This window comes from Vanessa atalanta, chromosome 1 (assembly GCF_905147765.1).
Source record: "Vanessa atalanta chromosome 1, ilVanAtal1.2, whole genome shotgun sequence".
In the NCBI taxonomy this organism is placed as follows: domain Eukaryota; kingdom Metazoa; phylum Arthropoda; class Insecta; order Lepidoptera; family Nymphalidae; genus Vanessa; species Vanessa atalanta.
In genome coordinates this window covers 3,953,219-3,975,632 of record NC_061871.1, presented here as the reverse complement: position 1 = coordinate 3,975,632, position 22,414 = coordinate 3,953,219, and the positions used below count along the sequence as shown (strand labels likewise).

Genomic DNA, 22,414 nt, shown 5'->3' with positions numbered 1-22,414 from the left:
GTTTGGTCGAGTAACTGAATATAGCTAGCTCTCGAGTCTCGAATTCTGAGGTATAATTATACAAAGTCAAGGTTATTTTAAATTAGCATTTAACCTGTATCAGTTCAGTCGCATTTACTAAATATATGTTGCTAAGTATATACAAGACCTTTAATGTGTAACTAATTTAAGCCAAAGCTTTATTTTATATAAATATCCATTATCGAAGAATATTATCGCACACGTCGTGTTTGTAGGTAAGCAAAGTATCTATATTTAGCATAGGTAGAGTCTTTAACATATTGTGATAAAATTAAAAGTGTAAATATAATTTTAATCTTTATTAAACATTAAGATTACATGTAAGCTAATAATTGTATATAATGGAAACTTTATTTTCCTTACTGGGTTAAACTTGAACGAGTTGCTCAGTACTGGTCAAACATTAAAGTAAACTGCTTCGCTTATCACAGTAATTTAAACTCGCATGTTCATTGAAAATCTTTTTAGTAGCGTCTCTTATCAAAAAGTTACTATATAAGATGCTTTATAGACTCATAAATTGCATTCATAGATGTATCTTTGTGTATTGAACAAGTAGTGTTTACAATTTATCTCGTGCAATATACTTTAAGACAATTGCAATCACTTATTCGGATATAAGGTACATAAACTACTTTTTAAATTTTATATTTACTCATATATATGTGATTATTTAGTTATCTTTGTATTTAATTTAAATACTTATACAAAATGTTTATAGGATCAAACAAATAGTAATTAAATTAAGCGATTTATTATTATTTCAAAATGTTTGTATATACATATATATATGAACGTATTTGTAAGTTTTTAATTTAATAAATTATTATATTAAGTTGTCATACTGTTTATTTATTTTCTAACGATTTTTATAGATAGGTGTTTCTTTAAGGATATTTTGTCGGAAAATTTATAGAATTTTATTATAATACATTTAATTAATAATTTGGTTCTAAACGGGTTATATTTATAATTTAATATACTTACCTATTTATTACAGAATGGCCCAGCAAAAATCCCTATCGTCAAAGGAAATTTTCGCACTAGAAGATCAATATGGATGCCGAAATTATGCGCCGTTATCTGTTGCATTGTGCCGTGGAGAGGGTACGATTTCATATTTATATAATACTATTTTCAGAAAAAATATTTTCGACACTATGTGATTAGTACATTTATACGTCTCTTAAATATGGTAAACTTACAATTATTATTATATGTATATATTTTTAAATATATTACATTGTTTTTGCATATGTATGAGTAATATAAATTGAGGACCTCAACAAGTATGCAGCAATTATATTTTATTGAAACTATATATTAAATCGAATTTAATAACTTAACTAACTAAAAAAAATAATTAACAAAAAATGTGTGAAAGATGACCTTAACTTACTAATAGATATTAAATTATATTTATTTAATGCGTTTGTCGAAATTCCAGTTACTCGTGTATTTATTGAATTTATGGTTGATTTTCATTAAAACTACTTTCACTAAACTTAAAACTATAAGATAATTAAAAAGAAAATAACATATATATATATAAAGAATTTAATGAAATCATATCATGAATTATTTATCGCTCATCAAATAGTAGAAATACTTAATGAAGTCCTTAAATCATTCTTACGGGACTAAATATAATTCGCGTTTTGAAAAAATAGTAACGAATGAAAAAGTAACATCGTCATATTTTATTTCAAAATAATTTAAATTAGGACATTAATTAAGTATAAAAATTCAAAAGGAACCCACGAATATGAAATAATTTAAAAATACATAGTAGAGTCAAGGTCCGTAAGATCCAGAGTGTATCCAACTATAAAATCTTGCATAGTTGGTGAAACTAATTTGACGAAGGTTGTTAATACATTTTTTAATGATAACTCTATTATTTATATAAAAAATAAATTTGAAAATTGAGTCTTAGCGTCAAATGATAATACGTAGAGCATTTAATCCATTGCATGATGAAATATATGTCTCATGTATACAAATTGTATGAAGATGACGAAATGCGATAAATACAGTTTATTTTTGTTGATCACGAGAACTCAATAGTTGATAAGAAACTGTCAATGTATACTGTCAAACATATTTCATATTTAATATGAAATTTATTAAAACAAAAGTATATGGAAATTCCTAACTTTATCGTGGATTTATCAATGAACCAAATTATTGACATATTTTTAATCAGATTGATGGATAAGTGACGCTCATACATACATTCTTTGTCTTATATTATAATAGTCTTACCCCTTAAATATACTATAGAGTTGATAAACGGATACACGCATTATATAAGTCAATTGATACACTTAATTAAAAATATAATCCTTCGGATTTGCTGTCCTTGTCGATGAGTTCAATAGTACGATTTAAATGTTTTTTTTTGGCTTTATTTTTCTATGCTATTATATTTTAACGGTGGTAGGGTTTTGTGCAAGCCCGTCTGGGTAGGTACCACCCACTCATCAGATATTCTACCGCCAAATAACAGTACTCTGTATTGTTGTGTTCCGGTTAGAAGGGTGAGTGAGCCAGTGTAATTACAGGCACAAGGGACATAACATCTTAGTTCCCAAACTATACTTTTAAGCAAATTAATGTTATAGTATTATCTTATGGTAATTCATATTTCATATATGTACCTAAAATTATCGTTAAACATATTCAAATAATTGTTTTTTTTTTCTAAATTATTTATCATTCACGGGCGTGATGAAACACCAAAGGTCAGTTGTCCCTGCTTTTCTTTACTTTTAGCTATCACAGTGTTAACTTAAAACAAGCTATCTGAAGCATTTCTTCTCTGTTTCCGGAGCTCTCAGCCGCGCAGTATGTGTAAGAACTGTGATTCTATATGTTATTCGGTACAAATAATTAGGTATTTTTTTGGATTTATGCTCAATAACAGTAAAGATATGTAGGATCAAAATCAAATAGTTATTTATATATCATATTCTAAAATTTGAAGAAAATTGTTTACATTAATTTGTTTAAGAAAGTGTCTAAGTGAACAGTTTCTGTACATAACACTTAATGGCTAAATTCTTTGAATAGGGTTTAAGATAGTAAGCGTTTTAAAAAAAGTAATGAATAACACAAAATGTACTTTCAATTATATGAAAGCAAAGATACCTAAATAATAATAATAGCAGGAATATTTATATACTGATACTGTTTTCTAGCTATAATTTTTATTTCAAAATATCGGTTTTTACTAAGTACTTAGAGCTTGACGTCCTGCTGACTGCCTCAAATTACATCGGTAGCGATCGTCGCGTTTGAAAGATATATCTTATTTAAAAATGAATACTTGTATAATTTGACTTAGTTATTTCACAAATGGTAATTAATTACGTCGTTTAAAACTATACAATTAATTTTCAAAGGAGATACATATAAATGAAAAATAGAGATGTTAAATGTTTATAAATAATATTGCAGGGACGTCGTGCTTGGTTAACCCTAAACGTTTTTGTTTCTTGTTCGTCACTTCACCGTCGTAAGTGTGTGTTTTATGATAGAACTTTTGTGAGGCAGTCCAACGGCTTCCATATTCCACATTGGACTATAGCAAGCTCCTAAATTGGAATAATTAGTAAAAAAAAGTAAAGTAATTTTGGTGGCAGATTTCGGATATCTTTTTTTGCAAATTGCCAAAGAAGTTATTTATACGATATATATTTTTATATGGGTACAAATGTGGTCTAATAAGGGCTACAATTACTCTTTAATGTAGGTATTAGAACATTGTATCGCGTGAGAGTTGTTTGATTGTATTGTTTTATCTTCAAGAAAGCGGACTATACTGGAAATTTTATTATTTCTTATCTTTCTCTTAAGTAGTGAACAAATACAGTTATAATTATATCATACACACATGAAAAGTTCTAAACGAAAGCAATGTCAATTATTACAAAAACATACCTATTAACTGTTGAAGGATATAGATTATGTCAAAATATTTGTATGTTTTTTGCTCAAATTAATAAATTAGGAGACGTTTGTAATGCTTAATTAAAAAACTACTAAACCAATAAAGTTTTTTGAATGACGGGCGAGCAAATGAGCCACCTGATTGTCAGTGGTCACCATCGCCCATAGACAATGGCGCTATAAGAAATATTAACCATTTCTTACATCGCTAATGCGCCACCAAGCTAGGGAATTAAGATGTCCCTTGTTCCTGTAGTTACTCTGGCTCACTCACCCTTTAAGCCGGAAAACAACAATACTGAGTACTGTTTGGTGGTAGAATATAAGGCTATAAATATATAAAACTTATGACACGCGTTTCGGATATTTTAATATATTATACACTGTGGCGTAGCTAGGTGGGCAAGGGCCCCGGTGCATAGAAAAAGAAACAGGCCCTCATCCCCTCTTCAACTTATATTGCCCTTCAAAACTATAGATAGCAATAAGAATAGGATACAGGATACATTGAGATGAACTTATCATTAGTAAGCTAAATCCATATGTCATCTCTATTCAAAGCTTAGGTTAGAGGGCTCCCTGAGCTTCGGGGCCCTGGTGCACTGCACCACCTGGCCCTACGATAGCTACGCCACTGATTATACCTTATACATCTCTGACATGTTTTACCGACGGTTTTGCTTGTATATATCTATGTTGTTATACATATACGTACTTAATTTTTTCAGCCTATAAAAGGAACACTTGAAAAATATATAAAAAATATTTGGTTTTTCAGGGGTTTTCGTATGGGATGTAGAAGGCAAGAAATATTATGACTTTTTGAGCGCCTACTCAGCTGTGAACCAGGGTCACTGCCATCCTAGAATAGTAAAAGCGCTCAAGGAACAGGCTGATAAATTGACACTTGTGTCTAGGTATGTGTTTCTAATATTATTATATTTAACTGTTGTACAAAAGGCAGACTTAATTACTACCGGTATTCTTTATCCGGCAACCTTAGAAAGCACAGGAAGAAACTTTTCTGTTTTATAAATGAAAACTTAGTGCTTTCACAAAAAAACAGTTTACTCACGTTTACAAATACAAATACCTTGGTATATACGTACGAAAACGTATACCTTTAAATATAAATGTTATGTATTTTAACCAGGTATATGAAATAATTCAGCACCAAGAAATAAAATGTGAAATTAAGTTATAAATGTATTAACTATTTACGTATAAAATTAATAATAAGATACTCATTTACCGTGGAATTAATAAAGATATTTAAATTTTATAAGATAGGTAACATTATGGGAAATGCATATATATAATTTAAATACATACAAACGCCATGACTATATGTATATTTATTTTTTAAGTGCCAAGCTGTTTATGGCAGATTATAAATATAAGATCAGGGAACAGGAAAGAGAGGCGAACAATGATGATTATGATGATGAAATTTTTAATTTCAGAGCATTCTATTCAGACCAGCTCGGTAAATATGAGAAGTTTATGACAGAATTGCTGGGTTATGACAGACTTTTGCCAATGAACACTGGTGTCGAGGGCGGGGAGAGTGCATGCAAGATAGCTCGGAAATGGGGTTACGATGTCAAAAAGATACCAAAGGACCAGGCCAAGGTGAAAATTAACTATAGTATTCAAAATATTGGATATTACAAAGCATATAATTTTACGCGTTTATACAATCTTTATTAATAATAATCTGAAATCGTATTATGAGTTGATAAATATAGTTAAAATACTTTTTTATTGATAGCAGTTAAAACCTATCATCATTTATTTAAGGTTAAAAAGATAACACAAAGAAGGCAATGGACAATGATATCTATGCATTGTATGTTATGTAATTCTAATAATAAAATGTATACGTTTGTATTTACGTTTAGTCATAGAGACAATTACAAATGGTACAGCGATCTGAGAAACTAGGTCATAGGAGGTAGCCTACTAAAATTGGGAGAATAATTTGCGCAACAAGTGGTATTTAACAGATTATACCCCACTTACAGATTATTATAGATTTGTTCTTTTTTTTTCAGATAATATTTGCCGAAGGTAATTTTTGGGGACGCACGCTGTCGGCCGTGTCATCGTCGTCGGACCCCGTTTGTTACCAAGGTTTCGGCCCTTACATGCCCTGCCTCGAACTCGTTCCGTACAACAACATTCCAGCGCTAGAGGTGATTCACTTGATGATATAAACGCATGTGTTCTTGTACTTTAAAATTGCATGCGTCGTAAGAGTTATCCTTAAATCATATCATATCATCGAATTTTTTTATGAACTTTTGCTGGAAAGACGCAAATATTTGCAAGTCTTTCCTTTATTAGCAAGTTTGTACCTATAAAATTTTAATGTTTTTGTAATACAAATTTAAAAATTAATTATTAATGGAGATATATTTTTGAAAATAAACTTTTTCTATACATTTTGTTTATTCGATATATGATTTTTATGTATAGTAGTTGTTTGACAAAAAAAACCTATATTTCAGAAAGCGCTTCAAGATCCAACAGTAGCGGCATTTATGGTAGAACCTATTCAAGGTGAAGCTGGTGTAATTATTCCCGATGACGGTTACTTAAGGAAAGTTCGAGAACTCTGCACAAAGTACAACGTGCTTTGGATCGCAGACGAGGTGCAAACTGGATTAGGTAAGAATCTGAGTAATCTCTATCACGACGTCGAGTCAATCGATTCCTGATAGATGACAAAAAAAATGTACAATTAATCAAATGTTATTATTATATTACTATAAGAATTAATGAAAAAGTTGGATTATGACACAAAGGTTATATTAAATGTTTTATTATATCTTACAATTAGAATAGACTACATTTAGAATATTCATGGTTTTTATACAAAATAGTATTTTGTCCTTGTAGGTACTTCTTTTAAATAATGCTATCTGGGTTTTGCGACGAATTATTAATACGTCTATTTTACACCCATTTTATTTTACACGTTGGTCTTTGCTAAGCGCAAAGACCAACGAACTTTCTTCGTTTCTCAAACTAAGTATGAACCGATTTTTACGATGATTTGTGTGATGTGAGAGCACTCTGAACTGAACTCATAACTAAATAGCAAATTAACTTATCTGACTTTAGTTGCCAACTTCACTGTAATCTAATGTAATCACTGTAATGAGCAAGAAACACGCATATGGTATTAAAATATTTCGTTCCCGAAACAAACGCATTTATTGCAGTGTAAAAGCTTTACGATCGCTTAGGAAGCGAAGCTTGATTTTCTGAAAAAAGGACAGAAGCGTGTAACATTAAATTGAGAAGAGCTATTTAATTAGACCAATCTGCGCGAGTTGTCCTCGAGTTGGTCGTCTCATATTTTTTACTTTATATGAGTCGACCATCTCGAGCGCCTAATTTTTATCATAAAGTATCCCAAAGCCTTACAGCTTAGAAGATATTAATATATATTAGATAACTTTGTAGTTTTCACTTATTAATCACGCAGGACGAACTGGCAAGCTGTTGGCTGTGGAACATGAAGGAGTGAAGCCAGACATTCTTATTTTGGGCAAGGCTCTCAGTGGTGGAGTACTTCCAGTTTCAGCTGTCTTAGCTAATAACAGCGTCATGGATGTAAGTTTATCTTTCGTTACGGAATTCAAACAATTATAATTTAAACTGTAAATAATCTTTGTCTAATTTTATTTGATACTGTTTTCCAAGGTACTCAGTTTTATTTTAAAGAAATATAACATTGAAAATGTACAATTAAAATTATACCTATATAAAATATACCGAATTAAATATTCTTAAAGGTAATAAAGCCTGGCACACACGGGTCGACGTACGGCGGCAATCCCCTTGCGTGTGCTGTCGCCACGGAGGCCATTAAGGTTATGAATGTTTCATTTTATTTTATTAATTTTCTGATCAATAATTATTTTTGGAAAAATAATTTCATATGTTTTTTATGAACATACATAATGTTGTTGATTATATAATGAATCGTGCCAGTTAATATTATTATTAATTAATCTTTAGAAATCTGGGTATAAAATATACAAACTACCCTCTTTTGTAGGAGATAGATCGTATATTTTGTGTTATACTGTGGAAGTAACTAAAATACACCAGACGAGCCGAACCTATATCAGTGATCATTATTATATTCTATTTTTATTGCAAATACTTGAGACTTAGCATCTTTGGAATTGTATTACTCCGATAACGAGTAATACTTCACTAATTAAGAGTTTATTCGTTTTTACATATGTAACGTTAAAAGTAGTAATTTTTTTTTAAATGTAATCATAGTTGAAGTGTTACCACGGACAGTATTTATAGTCTCAAAGTTACACTAATTATCACTTATAATATTATGTAGGTATTCGTCAAGTTTATTTAAACAGCTACATAAATATAAATTATTCTAAAGTTATTAGTAATTTAAACATTTCCAAGACCAATGTATGATAAGGTATAATTATATCGTCAGATACCTAATTATTAAGTTACTCTACTTTTAATTACGCAAAACTGTCACTCGCAAATTTTCGTTTTAATAATATGGAATATGGATATAGCCTTCGATTTAGCCGTATTAGATTTCCAATGACTGCATTTTATATCGTATGACACTTTTACGGTTTTATTATTATTGCATATCAATTATCAAAATTCGTTGAAACGGCCTAGTGGTACTATTTATACTTTGATGTATATATGTTAACTAGTTCTCGCCCGCGGTTTTGTTCGCATTTGAGGAGGTGGTCGTCAGGCGTTAGACAAAAAACTACCCTTTCTTGAAGTTCAAGCTTGCTTCATACAAAATTTCATCAATTATTGGCCGTGAATGCATTCGCATTTATAATATTAGTATAGATTAAAATAACACAAGCAAAATGTTTTATAAAACAGGTATTGTTGGAAGAGAAATTGTGTGAAAATTCAGAGAGACTGGGACATGTGTTCCGCGAGGAATTGGAGAAGATCCCCAAGTCCAAGGTGGTGACCGTCCGCGGTAGGGGACTGATGTTTGCCATTGATGTCCACGACAGTACGTATCTCATATATTATTATAATATTTGGCTATTATTATAATATAATCGAATTTTGGGATGTTTCTGTAACAATTATAATTTTAATTAAGGTATTCCCGCGTACGATATTTGTCTCCGGCTAAAAGAAGCGGGTTTGTTGGCGAAGACAACTCACGGGCAAACGATCCGCCTGGCGCCGCCGCTCGTCATCTCCGAGGAGCAACTGAGACAGGGAGCGAGCATCATCCAGAAAGTGTTCCAAGCTTATCAGAATTAATATATATATATTTTATATAAAAATAATATCATCATATTATTTATTCATAAAGAAAAACGCAAGTACCTTAGTATTGAAAATGTATTGTAACTAAATAATTGTATTTCTATTTGTTGTATAGCTATGTATTTAAATACGTTGCCATTAAATACTAACAAAGTAATTTAGTTTTTTATTTAACCCTGAACATCATCATTATTTTGTTTTTCAAGCAAAGTAGTTGTTTTGTTAGTTAAATATGTTAAAGTTCGTGTAATGGAAGTGTATTTGTATTTCGTGTGAGAGTCGTTAAGCGTAAAGGACGTAAATAACATTTTCTTAAATAATAATATCTGTTTCGCAAAATATTTCATGCCGACTCAAAATCCACTCGACGATGTCGATATAATTATACTACATGTATTTTATTACGGGTCGAACATACATGTATGTTTCTATATTTATTAAATCGCGATAACATTTACAAGTATGGATCGGGCAGTCATTACTCTGCAGACTGAATCGCTACATTTAATAAAAACGTTATAATTTTAGCCGAGCGTCATACATCCGAATGTAGAACTATAAGGTATTTTCAAAACTCATACACACGTATATTATTGTATAATTGTGTATTAAACGAATATTTATAATAGATATTTGAATGACAGAAAATCAATGTTGCTATATAAATAATAAATTATTTTCTAATATTGTATTTAAAATTCTACTGTGGTAATGTTGGTACCTCGATGCAAAAATAGTACCTAAATGTTAAGATGTTACATCACTAAGGTATGGTGTTTCTGATATTAACTATGTATATATTTTATATTGGACACGTTATTTTCATGTATATAATTTATAGCAATATCGTATTTAGTGACTCACTAGACTAGACTACACGAACTTGTTTAAGAAACAATTTAAAGTCTCGTTTTCGACGAACATGTCAGGATCAAAACTAACTTATTTTTTGTAGTCGACTACGGACACTCCTTTGCCTCGGACAGCATGTAACCAATCGTGATCGTGTGATTCTGAAGGTAAAAGGAATGAAAATGCTCGCGTACACAAACGCAGGAAAACACCCAACGCGTTGAAAATTGATTGGAAGTTCAAAACCACTGTCACATGTTTTTAATTTATAAATAAAACAAAAGTTAGAAATTATGAATTGACTACTAACTTCCAGTCTCCGTTTAACTAGCCTTTCAGGAGAATTTTCAAATATCCTCGTTTAGTGCTCACCTATGTCCTATAAAGAATTTATCTGTATCATTTTATCCCGTTAGACACACCGTTTTATGTTGTGCGTTGTATGTCAAACAAATAATAGAAAATCGATTATAATTAATCGATACAAATTTTATTTAAATCCGTTCGCTCAACTTTAATTGTAAAACATAATAATCAACAAACACTCACACACCCATACAACAATTTTAATATTTTAAAATAAATTCTCGACAACGTCGTGTCTGACAATTAACATCTAATCATGTTAATAAACTTTAAGTAGTTCGAACGCACGCAGAACACTGCAATCGATAAAAATAGTATTCAATCATTTGCAAATAAAACATTCGAGTACAATAAATTAGCATGTATATTTTTAAAATATATAATATTATAATACGTGTCACAACACACTTGAATCACAGTTAGTTGAGGTAAATACTGTACTTGTACGGTGAACATGATTAATGGAATTTAAAAATCTATATCTGTTCTCGTAATCACATCGTATCCACCGAGTCTAGCCTAAATTTATACTATACTGGCATTTATTTATTTTGATCTTTATTTTATTACATTAAAGTGCATTATCGAGTACTCCCAGTTGCGTCCTCATTGTGTCGCTCAGCTTCGAGAGGAGTATACTCTCGTCTAAATTCATTTTTGGACTTTCTAGCAAACCTGGAACGAGCATTTTAATATTATATCATTTGCATTATAATTTAAAATCTTTGATTTGTTTTTGTTTTAACGGACTTGAGTTTCTTAAAATAATTAAGTACCCACAAAAGCAGATTTGGTAGATGGGAATGTTTCGTAATACATAAATAATCAGTAGGGTCTCCTTTCTCTCATATTTTTATCTGCTTTAGAGTTTCGGAAATCGTTTATTGAGATCGGTCACGAAAATATTATGTTGATATCTAAAAATATATATACGAAAGATTAAGTTTATAATTACCTTGACTGATACAATCCCAGCATTCCTGTATTTCGTAGCTGAGACCGGCACTATTATGGAAGTGAAATTTATATTTGCCTTTAGGTAAAGTCCATTCCGTAATGTTAGCCGCCGATATGTGGAGAACAGTCGGGCACCAGAAGTAGTCCAACTAAAAATAAAAAAATTAACATACCATTTTAAATACATATTTATGCAAAGTATACCACTTGTATAAATATTGTAGCTGAAGGCTTTATAGCATTAATTATTGATAACATTAATTATGTTTGTATTTACTATCTATAACAATCTAATAATAATGATGATCAACTGTCTCCTTGGTGTCGTAGCTACTTTATACTATTTTAGGTCAAAATTCTGATTTCTGGTACCCTATAAAATATTGCTTTTTTGTCGAGAAAATTTCGCTAGCATTTCAAAGTGTATCAATTGAATAGAATAATTTGTTTTTCACGCTATCACGTCTACTCGTACAGAAAGGTCGTAGGCTACCTAAGATCGCAACTCGCCCCACACGCCCGGGCAAAGCAACAGGGAACAGGTTCATAATCTATGGATAGAAAATCAAAATACCACTCATTGCTTAATCACAATGTCACAGAAACTATAACATCCAAAAACTTGAAATTGTACAGGTAGGTTCCTTATAGGGTGTAGACACCCGCTCAGGACTGATTTTACGAAACTCTACCTCTAAGGGAGTAAAACGAGGTTTGGAACTTTGTTTTATATTCTAGCTAGTCTATAATAAATTCACTTCGATGTTCCCAAATTATCAATCTGTCACAGCTATATACGCTTCTATTTATTTTTATAACAAATTCATATGCACGTTATGCGTTAATATTTTTTATGAATAGTAAACTTTGAAAAGACTAAACAATACGGGAAAATATACATAAATAACTATAGCTATTTAGAAATGTATGAAGTCATCAGCGATAAGTTACGAACCATTAGTTCTTATATTTAGAACCAAAGGAACATACAATTCTTAATAACCCGATTACAAAAGTATTTACAATGAAACTTAACGAGTCGCTCGTGTTATTTGCAAACTTTTGTGTTACAATAATTATATTCTATTGGCGCAATGGTATTGTATGTGCTGCGATGTCGAAGACGCATATTTGATCCTAACTAAATTATAAATTGAATATTAGTTATAAATTAAAGGCATTGCTAATTAAATGTCAATACACGACTTATTAATTAGGTATATTCGTATCGATCGTATCGTAAGCGATTGTATCGAATATTGAGAATATTTTTGAACACTATGTACACTACGTACGACAGCAAATTTAGATAATCATTTCGGCATATTTCATTTCAGCACAGTTTTATTTTTGTGGGTAAATTAATGTCACTCAAGAAATGCCAACCTACGTAAGTATGTTTAATGTAAATATATAAGATATCAATTATTGAAATTGCATTACAACATACAAATGTAAACGGAGTTAGAACCTAATTAGCGGTAAATGGTTACGTATTATAATTAACTAGAAAATCGTCCCGGTTTCACACGAATACAATAAGGGTCTACATGTAACTATACGATTGAAGAACAAACATTAAAAAATATTGTTGTTTTCCGGTTAGGAAAGTTAAAATTATCGACTTTTCTCAACTATCATAAGCGTGTTTTATAAACCTTCCCTTCAAGCACTCTGTTTATTAACGAGAATAGCATTACAATCCATTGCGTGGTTTAAAAGATCTAATCGTACAGATGTCGGTAATCGACTTTTTTACTTTTCTTACTCTCTACAGTATTAGAGATAAAAAAACATTCGTGGGGCCTGCATCTCCTCATTCAGATTGGATTGCGGTTCCAAAGGATTGTAAATTAGAGTGGATCTGTTTGCGCAAGCATTAAAATATATTTTGCTCAGAGGCTAATCGTTCTTGAGATTGGCCGCTATGAATGCGGGTGAATCTTCGCGAAGATTCTTATTATAGCTGTGAATTTATAACATATTTATTTCTACCTTCATTTTTTTTATTTATATATGATTATTCAATAGATCCTTTTAATGACGTTTTATTCATAAACTTGTTATTTAAATAACTCGAATAATTTTATAATCTTTTTATGCAAGAAATAAACAAATATATATTTCGTATCTAAATAGAGATATAACCATTCAATTTTTAAAATAAGGATAGATGAGAAGATAGGGCGAGTACACAAGTAAACGCTCTACGATCATGTGAGAAACAATCGTTGTTAAGGTGAGCTGTTAACTTTCTGGAATAGCATACAATCTATGTCAACGTATATATAATACGAGTCTTCGTCCCATGCATGGCGACGATGAGCGACGATGCGATAATTGACAACGGGCGACAACGGGCGACATCGGGCCGCGACGGGTGGTGACGGGCGCCGAAACGAACGACGCCAACTGACGTCACCGGTTATATCAATATTGTGTCCCAGTTTAAATGTATGCCCTAATTAATAGTCGTAAAGAGAGGTTAAAAAAAATACCATGCAATGAAAATTATATTAAACTTTACTTGAGGAGATTTTAGACAAGCTTTTGAATCGTCTAAATACATAACTAAATTAAATTCTGTGCTTAAAACGGCTATTAAGACAGAGGTCAGAGAGCAACCGCCCCGACTCAAACTTTAATCTACGATCAGATTAAAAGTAAATAGTTGCCTAAAGAAAAAAGTGACTTACAGAAAGGTATTTAAAAATATAATTAATTATAATACTTTCTCGATAATATCACTACACATATTAAAATACGTTTGTAAAGACATGTGTCTTAAAAATAAATTAGTCACAATAAAGTTACTTCAAACCATATCCAAATTTAAAATTGACTTTATAGATTAATTAAAAAAAAACTATTTTTTCATTATCTACTAACTTCAAGTTGCGCTTGCGAGTGGAGGATCTAACGAAATTTAAAATACAAAATTAAAATTCCTCAGTTATATTGTCAGTATAGTGTCAAATAGTTTGCGTTCAAGTTTTCGGCAATTGGGAAAATGTGAGTAAGTGTTTACTCTTCTTAATTTTTAATTTAAATGCATTACCATAACTAAGAATCTACTAAATTGAATTGGATAAAAAAGGATGTGATCTCTGCCAAATCCCTCTAAATATAGGGCGGTTAAAACAAACGAAAATGGTCACATTATGTAAGAATAAAACAAAATCCAGCCCAATTGCTGAAAAACATATAAGCTCTTTCTTTTTTTAAATTGACTGAAAACTAATGTTTAGGAATATCTATCTATGGTCAGATTGATATAAGGAATTGCCGAGCTCTGAATTAAAAAAAAACAAGGCAGTTTATGCATGTATATATAACTATAAAAGTTAGTAGGTAATTAAGTCCTGTATCTGCTGAAGTTTAACATTACTCACCAAAAGTGTCCCTTTCGTTCCCGTGATCTCAGCTCGGTTGGCCATAGTTGCTCGTGTATGAGCCGCTATAGTCGCAGTTTTTCCGTCCTTATACTTTATAGCACAAGATATGGACTCGTCAACGCCGGTCTTACTCAAGTGCCCCGTACACATGATGTCCGCTGGCGGCTCCTTGTACACGAATTGCAAAAGTTGTAACATGTAAATACCCAAGTCCAGCACAACGCCGCCACCTAAATCTTTCATTCTGAAATAATTAATGGTTTTATTATAATTAATAACTTAAGAAGAAATGTGTCATTTGTAAAAAAAAATGAACGATGTGAATAAAATAAATGTGTTAAATAAAGCAAATAGACCATAGATATATGTGATGTATCAGCAGAGTATGAAAATAAAAATGTCTTACAAATTCCTCTCAATGTCGTTAATTTCAACCCCAAATTGTATGTTTACATGATATATGTCTCCAAGCCCACCACTCGCAATGTGCTTGTCTAAAGCATCATAAGCAGGAAAGAACCTCGACCACATCCCCTCGAGGAGAAAGAGTTTTTTTTCGCGCGCCAAGTCCACTAAACTTTTTGTCTGCTTGTATGACATACCCATAGGCTTTTCACACAACACGTGTTTACCGTTTTCTAACATTATTTTTGCTACATCAAAATGCTGTAAATTAAGGACGCTGACGAAAACTATGTCTGAAAATAAAATGCGACATGCCAGAAAATTAAACCAAAATTATTTAAAAAGAACGAAAGATAAATAATAATAATAATTGTGACGTAAAATAATGAGGGCATCGTATATTGTTTTAGTATTCAAAATAAAGAAATTTGAACTAGCATCGCGAGATAAGTCCACGAGATACATATGTGCAAGGTTAAGATCAATTCATGCCAGCGATAGTTTCTGTATAGAAGGAAAATTAGAATTGCCCTAAGCGCCCTTGACGTTAGATCCGCGAGGAATGACTGATAAGGAACAGGAAAATCGAACGTTAGTTTGGTGTGTCCGGAGTAGGAAATATTATACAAAATGTACAAATTGTATGCAAGAGACGAAATAACACTAAACATACCAACGTCGGTGTCGGCTGCAATGGATTCGTAACCTTCATAGGCCGTGTCGATATTGTGGAGCGTGGCCAATCTGTGAACACGATCTAGGTCTTTGCCAGCGATGGCAACGACCTTGTGTTGTTCAGCCGGCAAGGATGCCATTGCTGTCAGGAAATCGTGAGTGATCATACCCACTCCAGCTATCCCCCATTTTAACTGTTTACCCATCTAAAATAACGTTCAACACGAATTAAAAAGTTACACTATTGTCGATCTAGGAATACACAAGCATACCAACATATACTGGCACTTATTATAACGTCTGTATTTAATTATCAAATTTCTTATGATAAGGTAAACCGTATAAAGATAACACTTGTATAAAAGGGATTACTATATATGTAATGATAGTCTAAGCATAGAGCAAGCTGAATATGCAAAATGGGAGAGTTCTAGACAATTGTGCTTTTATATGAAATTCAATATGCAATTTAGCAGTTACATAACTAGCGTAACCCAACACTGCCTCAATTGACATCTATGTAAACACCTTCATATATGTAATAACAAGTATATATATCGCGAAAAAATTGATAAAATTAGATAAAAAGAACAAGTTCTTATCAAAGATAAATAAATAATAATCTTAACACCTCTTATCTGCATTACATTTAATATTGTACTGAGATTCCTACCATAGAATAAGGTATTTGTTAGACCTTGTATATTAATGTCCTCTATACATAATTGCTGACAATAAAAGAGAGCATTTCAATTGGTCAAGTACCTTGATTAGTAATTGTTTGTATTACTTATCACAATGTTTGGTATATCTGTAACAATGTTTGTTTACAATACTTTTATTACGATTGACAATGTTTTGATGGTTTGTTAAACTGTAAACATAGCATTTAGTCCATGTCATAAACAAAATTACAAATGTTTATAATAAACAAAGTAAAATAATTACTACTTTTTTAAAAAAATGAATACAAGTAAGCTAATTTTAAAAATATATTATAAACTAAAACTATAATGAGAAGAACATGATACTGTTTCTTGTTGCCCTCCAAATATTTATTTTGTGAGATCTTAAAAATCAATAAACACAAAATATAGTTATTTGAAATAAATTAATCATATTACACTAACAAGGACTAGCAAGAAACGTGGTATTTTTTAATTTTTTGCAATTAAAATACATAGTTAATTAAACACAATCAGCATAATAAACTGACTCCACTCATTTATCATTCTGTTATATATATCATTACATATTTATGTGCCTTTTTTTACATATTCAAATTGGCATCTTGTAAATTATAAATAGATTACATTACATTTTAAATCTAAGGTTTTAATTTATGGTAAATTTCTATGAAGTCTAAAATTCAATAAAATCACTTAAAATTTTTCAATCCATTCATTTTAATATAGTAGAATATAAAGTTAAATTATGTTTAAAATAATTAGGAATTATTAAGTAATGTTTATTACTTTGTTTACTTACAATTTTTGTTTGTTCTGGCATATTTTTATTTTCTTGTTTCTGTAATATGATATAGAGATAAAGTTAATTTATTCAGTAGCACATGATTTGCTTTTTGTGTTAACAACTTAATTAGAAATAGCATGTTTTTAAGTCAAATAGATTAAAGATTAATTAAATAACGAGGTGAATGAAATCAACTTTTTTTTATATCCTAATTTAAGGACACTAAATGATATTTAATTATTTTACGTTAACCAAAATTAAAATATATAAAAAAAAAAAATTTAGAGTCATATATACATGAACACAAAGAATTACTAGACATTTGGAGTTATTATAGAAGTAAAAAAAGCATTATTTTTAAATTATTGTTAATTTAAAACTTTACTTACCTTATTTAAATAATAGTAGTCACTACGAGCTAATTATTATAACTACGACTGACGACTACCATCACAACAGATCACGAGACGACTGACAATGACAAATAACAATTGACATTTGAAAAATCAGAAATGGCAGTATATGACAAATTGACATTTGTCATCTCTGGCAAAATAATCTGCGCCCTGTTAGCGTCTTTTGTGGGGTCGATTACATTAGTCAACTAGCAGAATCTATTTAATTACAAATTAAATTAAAAACATTCGTAGTGTTCTTTTTGTAATTAACCAATGGTACCGCACTCCAATGCACCATATTTTCATACAAATGTATTCCAATGTCAAACAAGTGTTACTATATATGTTGTTGAACAAAACTGCGGGTTGTATTATGTATATGAGCTGTATTATCTTAGTCAGCGTGATCACTGTTGTATATCATTGAAATCATACAAATCCTTACAAAACTAAATTTGTAATCGCAATGTGAATTTCCGCCTATATACAATTTTAGCATATATTGTATACCTCATTCCTAATAAACTGTCTACGAAAAAAATAGCAGTGAATTATTTGAATATAAGGCTACTCAGTCATCAGTTACCACAATAATTACGTACAACACTTGGGATACAGATGTAATGACAGTATGACAGTGACATATCAATAACTTAATCTTATCTGTTTTGACATTTAAGTATTATTGTTATGACGTTTTTATTGACATAAAATGGCTCAATAAATAATGTCGTAGTTACATTACATTTTTAATTTTCTTCTGAGAATTATTATTTGCTTGCTTGCATTTCTACTAGAAATGTCATTTATTTTGTGGCGATCGTATTCAAAAGCAAGAAACAATGTTTTATCATGTGCAAACAATTGCAATTCGCTCTCATCGATTTACACTTATTTTACTCGTACGTTTAGTGACGAGAAATTTTATGATCCAGAATTTAGTAACAGCACGATTTTAATAGAGAATGGATTCAATGTACATGAATTACCAGTTGTTGTAAGGAAATTGAAAGATCTAGCAGATTTAAATGTCCCTCCGTCGACCGAAACTCCACGAGCTACAAATGACTCTCTCAGTTATCATCTGATACAAGAAGAGTTTAAGCAATGCATGGATTTACGTGAAGTTTTTTCATTAATAACAAAATGTACTAAAATTACTCCAAATATTGCATTAGGAGCTATTGAAAGGATATATGACTTAGAAAAAGATGGAAACTTGTATGTGCCAAAAACAGAAAATATTCATATAAATTTTGCTAAAGGTGCTATATTAGAAAAATTGTTAAAAGTTGTTATGAAGACTGAAGACACCCAAACAATACTTAATGTACTCAGGACAACATCATTGGTTATGGAACCTCATAAACACAAGTTTTGCGATGAGTTATTTTTAAGAGTAATTGACAATAAGTTAACTTTAGAACAATTGTGTGACTTCGCATTGTTCCTAATTAAAAATAATAATCAACAAAAATATTCAGAAACTATTGATAAGTTGTGGGTTGGATTTGTTGATAAGGAGAAAGAGATAAATGAAACTAATATTGTGCATGTCTTTGCAGTTCTGCCAGGATTGAGAGTCAGCAAAAAAACTATTGTAGCGTTACTAGAACTGAAATTATCTGAATTATGGTCTAAAATCAAAGTTCAAGCTATGCAAGATATTATTAATATTTTCATTACAGAAAAATACTTTTCATTGCAGTCTTTCCCTGTTTTGGGACATTGGTTATATACAAACATCCATGCTTTAGATGATGATGAATTATTAGATATTATTACAAAGTTCAATCGGCTGAAGTACACAGATCAGCAAGTTGAGGCAGCTGTTGAAAAGTTCTTGAAACTTAAAGGATCAAAAATCAAATCACAGGTTTTAGTCATAGGTATTTTGAATTATTGTATGCAGTTTCAATTGTGCAATCAACATATTCTCAATGTCTGCAGTCAATATTTTTTAAATAACATAAAACAGGTGCCGTCCAGTTTTTTAAAGTCTTTTATATACCCATTTGGATATTTATACTCAAGTCCTAGTCCTGAGTTTTGGACATCAGTGGAAGATGTTCTTCTGGATAATTGTTACAAAATTAATACTGATGATCTGAGTTCAATTATTCTTTCGTACATATACTGTGGTCAATACCCATTGAAGTTGGTATACAAAATATTTAGTCCAGAATATATAGCTAAAGTAAATAATAATGATGTTTTGAAAAAACTTCATTTAATTGATACGGCCTTATCATTAGAGTGTAAAGAATATTCCGGTCCATTATTACCAAAAGATCAATGGTTTCAACCAGTGTTGCAAGACTGTAGAATTAAAAATATTGTAGAAAAGATTAAGGTTAATATTTTGTCTGTAATTGGTGGATCTATGGAATTATCAACAGGTATTGTGTTACCAAACTATTGTTCTGATGAAACATACTTAATTGATGTAATGTTGCACCCAGTGGGAAAAGGCGATAATACTTTTAACTGGAAATCTCCAACTATAAGAAATGGTAGCATAGCTATTCTCATCCATTTGCCTGACCATTATTGTTTTGATTGTGAACAATTAATTGGCCCTCAGATCATGAAGAAAAAGCAATTAAAAATACTGGGTATCAAAGTAGTAAGCTTAAAGTACACATCACTTAGTAAGTTTTATACATCTCATGACACGGTATCACTTGAGAAATATCTCACAGAGAAAATCAACAATGCTGAACCTTGCTCGTAAAATTATCTTGATTATAAAATAAGTTATATTAATGTTAGTAAACAGGAATTATATATAAAATGAAATGTAAGTACATAAAATATTTATCAGTTTTATTATGTTGTTTAGTTATCAGATCAATTGTTAATGCACTTTTAATCTTATAATGTCATGTTTCATGGGTTAAACTTTGGTTCATATATAAATTTTGCCTTTTTAATGTAATTCTAAAATTAAAAAAAGCATATAAAACGAAGTTATATATGTTGTAATATATATATAGTAAGTATAACAACAGTTCATTTATTAATGATTTTTTTCTACAAATAGTGTATATGTTAAGTTTTAATTCATTTACAGATGTGCTTCTTACTGCATTGAATTTTCTTCTTTAAGTAGATACATTGATTAATAAACAAACATTTGTGATAAGTGAACCAAACACATATTAATAGACCTCTGGCCTGCCTAATGATTATATTTTATCTATTTTGATAATTATTGTTGTAAAGGTGGTAATTCTGATACTTGAATTTGTATATTCTGAGTAAAATTTATATTTAGTTCTATATTGTTAGAAGAATTAGTTGAAACTTATAATAGAAAAAATCATCAGCTTAAATTTAGAATATATTCGTTAAATTGTATTTTTATATTATAATACAAAAATATATATATTTTTAAAAAATATTAAAAGTATTCATCAACTTTGTGATATATATATATGGATATTATGATACAATTTTACAGTTTAAATAAGTGAACTATTTTTCTAGTCTCGTTTTAGTGATATACATAATGTACAAAAATTCCAAAATTTGTTGAACAAATACCTACATGTCAAACTACTGAAATTTGTTTTGAAGAAGCAATTGAGAGGGGTCACAATTTGTAATAATCTATTTTTAAACTTTTCAAATTCTTTGTCTTCCTCTCACTTAAATGTAAAAACTCTTCGCGTAAGCGATATTCTATAAAAGATTTATTTTTAAAACTATTGATATATCAACATCGTAGCCTCCATTAAATCGCGGCCATTATGGAATAACGGTAACCCCCTTTTAAAAAAGTAAGTAGTAAAATTATGCGTTTTTGGAAAACTTCATTTTGAAGCAGCGAATTAGGTGTTTATAGTGTTGTCCGGTACAGACCAATTGATTTATTGGATTGTTTAAAATATTATATATTATGTACAGTCTTTTTCGTATTGAGGTAGTGTTAGTAAAATGTTATACTAATCGTCATTTGAATACCTGATATACATTTTATAAGTCATGTTTTCGATCACTAGCATATATATAAAAATACAAACATTTAATATAAGTTCTGACTGTTTTATTCGAATATATGCCTAAATGTTTTTATTTCGATTACTTTCTGTTTTGTAATCTTGTACCTAGCGTACTGTAGGGAATTGTGTTTAAACATTACAATAGTCATGTTCTAAGTTATTCGATAATATTGATATCGTCAGTCGAAAGGAAAAAAGCTAAATGACCAAAACGGTTCTTTTAGGAATTGATGTTTTAATTAATTTCAAGGCATAATTTGTTAGTTTGAACTAAATCGAGGTAACAAAAAGTGAGATATGAATTTTCTTTTTCATTTCCACTGGTTAAAATATCGTCTTGTCTATTGTATTGCTTCCATGTTTTTGTTCGTGTAGATAACTGGCATAGACAACGATGGAGAGAAATTGAAAATCTCAAAGTTCATACGAAATTGTATTTTGTTTTTTTATTTTATTCTTAGAATTGAATAGGGGGTGTTAAATAAATAATTCGTTCATTATTATAATTTATTTTATTATACTCATAACATTTTCCTTAAATTTACTCACTTTCTAATTTACTAGAATTATTATTTGAATAGATAATTATTTTATTAATTTATTAGAT

The 22,414-nt window shown here is 30.2% G+C and overlaps 3 protein-coding genes across 5 annotated transcripts; 2 read left to right on the top strand and 1 right to left on the bottom strand.

The window, feature by feature from the left end:
* Positions 1–550: 550 nt before the first annotated feature.
* Positions 551–9,439, top strand: LOC125076243 (ornithine aminotransferase, mitochondrial). The gene is made up of 10 exons (XM_047688363.1): positions 551–643; positions 1,022–1,128; positions 4,751–4,889; positions 5,436–5,604; positions 6,027–6,167; positions 6,483–6,642; positions 7,466–7,593; positions 7,776–7,853; positions 8,878–9,016; positions 9,110–9,439. The coding sequence occupies exons 2-10, from the start codon at positions 1,023–1,025 to the stop codon at positions 9,274–9,276; spliced, it is 1,227 nt and encodes a 408-aa protein (XP_047544319.1). The 5' UTR covers positions 551–643; position 1,022; the 3' UTR covers positions 9,277–9,439.
* Positions 9,440–10,846: 1,407 nt separating this feature from the next.
* Positions 10,847–17,871, bottom strand: LOC125067086 (trans-1,2-dihydrobenzene-1,2-diol dehydrogenase-like). Of its 3 annotated transcripts, XM_047675467.1 has the most exons (7): positions 17,795–17,871; positions 17,421–17,459; positions 15,931–16,138; positions 15,259–15,550; positions 14,850–15,096; positions 11,456–11,606; positions 10,847–11,175 (listed from the first exon to the last, which is right to left on the bottom strand). In XM_047675467.1, the coding sequence occupies exons 2-7, from the start codon at positions 17,439–17,441 to the stop codon at positions 11,072–11,074; spliced, it is 1,023 nt and encodes a 340-aa protein (XP_047531423.1). In that variant the 5' UTR covers positions 17,442–17,459; positions 17,795–17,871; the 3' UTR covers positions 10,847–11,071. The 3 variants fall into 3 exon arrangements, with proteins under 3 accessions (XP_047531423.1, XP_047531426.1, XP_047531432.1); XM_047675470.1 differs by lacking the exons at positions 17,421–17,459; positions 17,795–17,871 and adding an exon at positions 16,606–16,896; XM_047675476.1 differs by lacking the exons at positions 17,421–17,459; positions 17,795–17,871 and adding an exon at positions 16,698–16,719.
* A 660-nt stretch (positions 17,872–18,531) lies between these two features.
* LOC125065480 (FAST kinase domain-containing protein 3, mitochondrial-like) lies at positions 18,532–22,279 on the top strand. The gene has a single exon (XM_047673101.1). The coding sequence runs from the start codon at positions 18,603–18,605 to the stop codon at positions 20,535–20,537; it is 1,935 nt and encodes a 644-aa protein (XP_047529057.1). The 5' UTR covers positions 18,532–18,602; the 3' UTR covers positions 20,538–22,279.
* Positions 22,280–22,414: the final 135 nt, after the last annotated feature.

Excerpts from the sequence above, each read along its gene's own strand:
- LOC125076243 (XM_047688363.1), top strand. The coding sequence starts at position 1,023 with ATGGCCCAGCAAAAATCCCTATCGTCAAAGGAAATTTTCGCACTAGAA. Across the intron at positions 4,890-5,435 it reads AAATTGACACTTGTGTCTAG|AGCATTCTATTCAGACCAGC; the intron begins GTATGTGTTTCT and ends TTTTAATTTCAG. Across the intron at positions 7,854-8,877 it reads TCGCCACGGAGGCCATTAAG|GTATTGTTGGAAGAGAAATT; the intron begins GTTATGAATGTT and ends TTTATAAAACAG.
- LOC125067086 (XM_047675467.1), bottom strand. The coding sequence starts at position 17,441 with ATGCCAGAACAAACAAAAATT. Across the intron at positions 15,097-15,258 it reads AACGACATTGAGAGGAATTT|AATGAAAGATTTAGGTGGCG; the intron begins GTAAGACATTTT and ends TAATTATTTCAG. Across the intron at positions 11,176-11,455 it reads CTGGGATTGTATCAGTCAAG|GTTTGCTAGAAAGTCCAAAA; the intron begins GTAATTATAAAC and ends TGCTCGTTCCAG.
- LOC125065480 (XM_047673101.1), top strand. The coding sequence starts at position 18,603 with ATGTCATTTATTTTGTGGCGATCGTATTCAAAAGCAAGAAACAATGTT.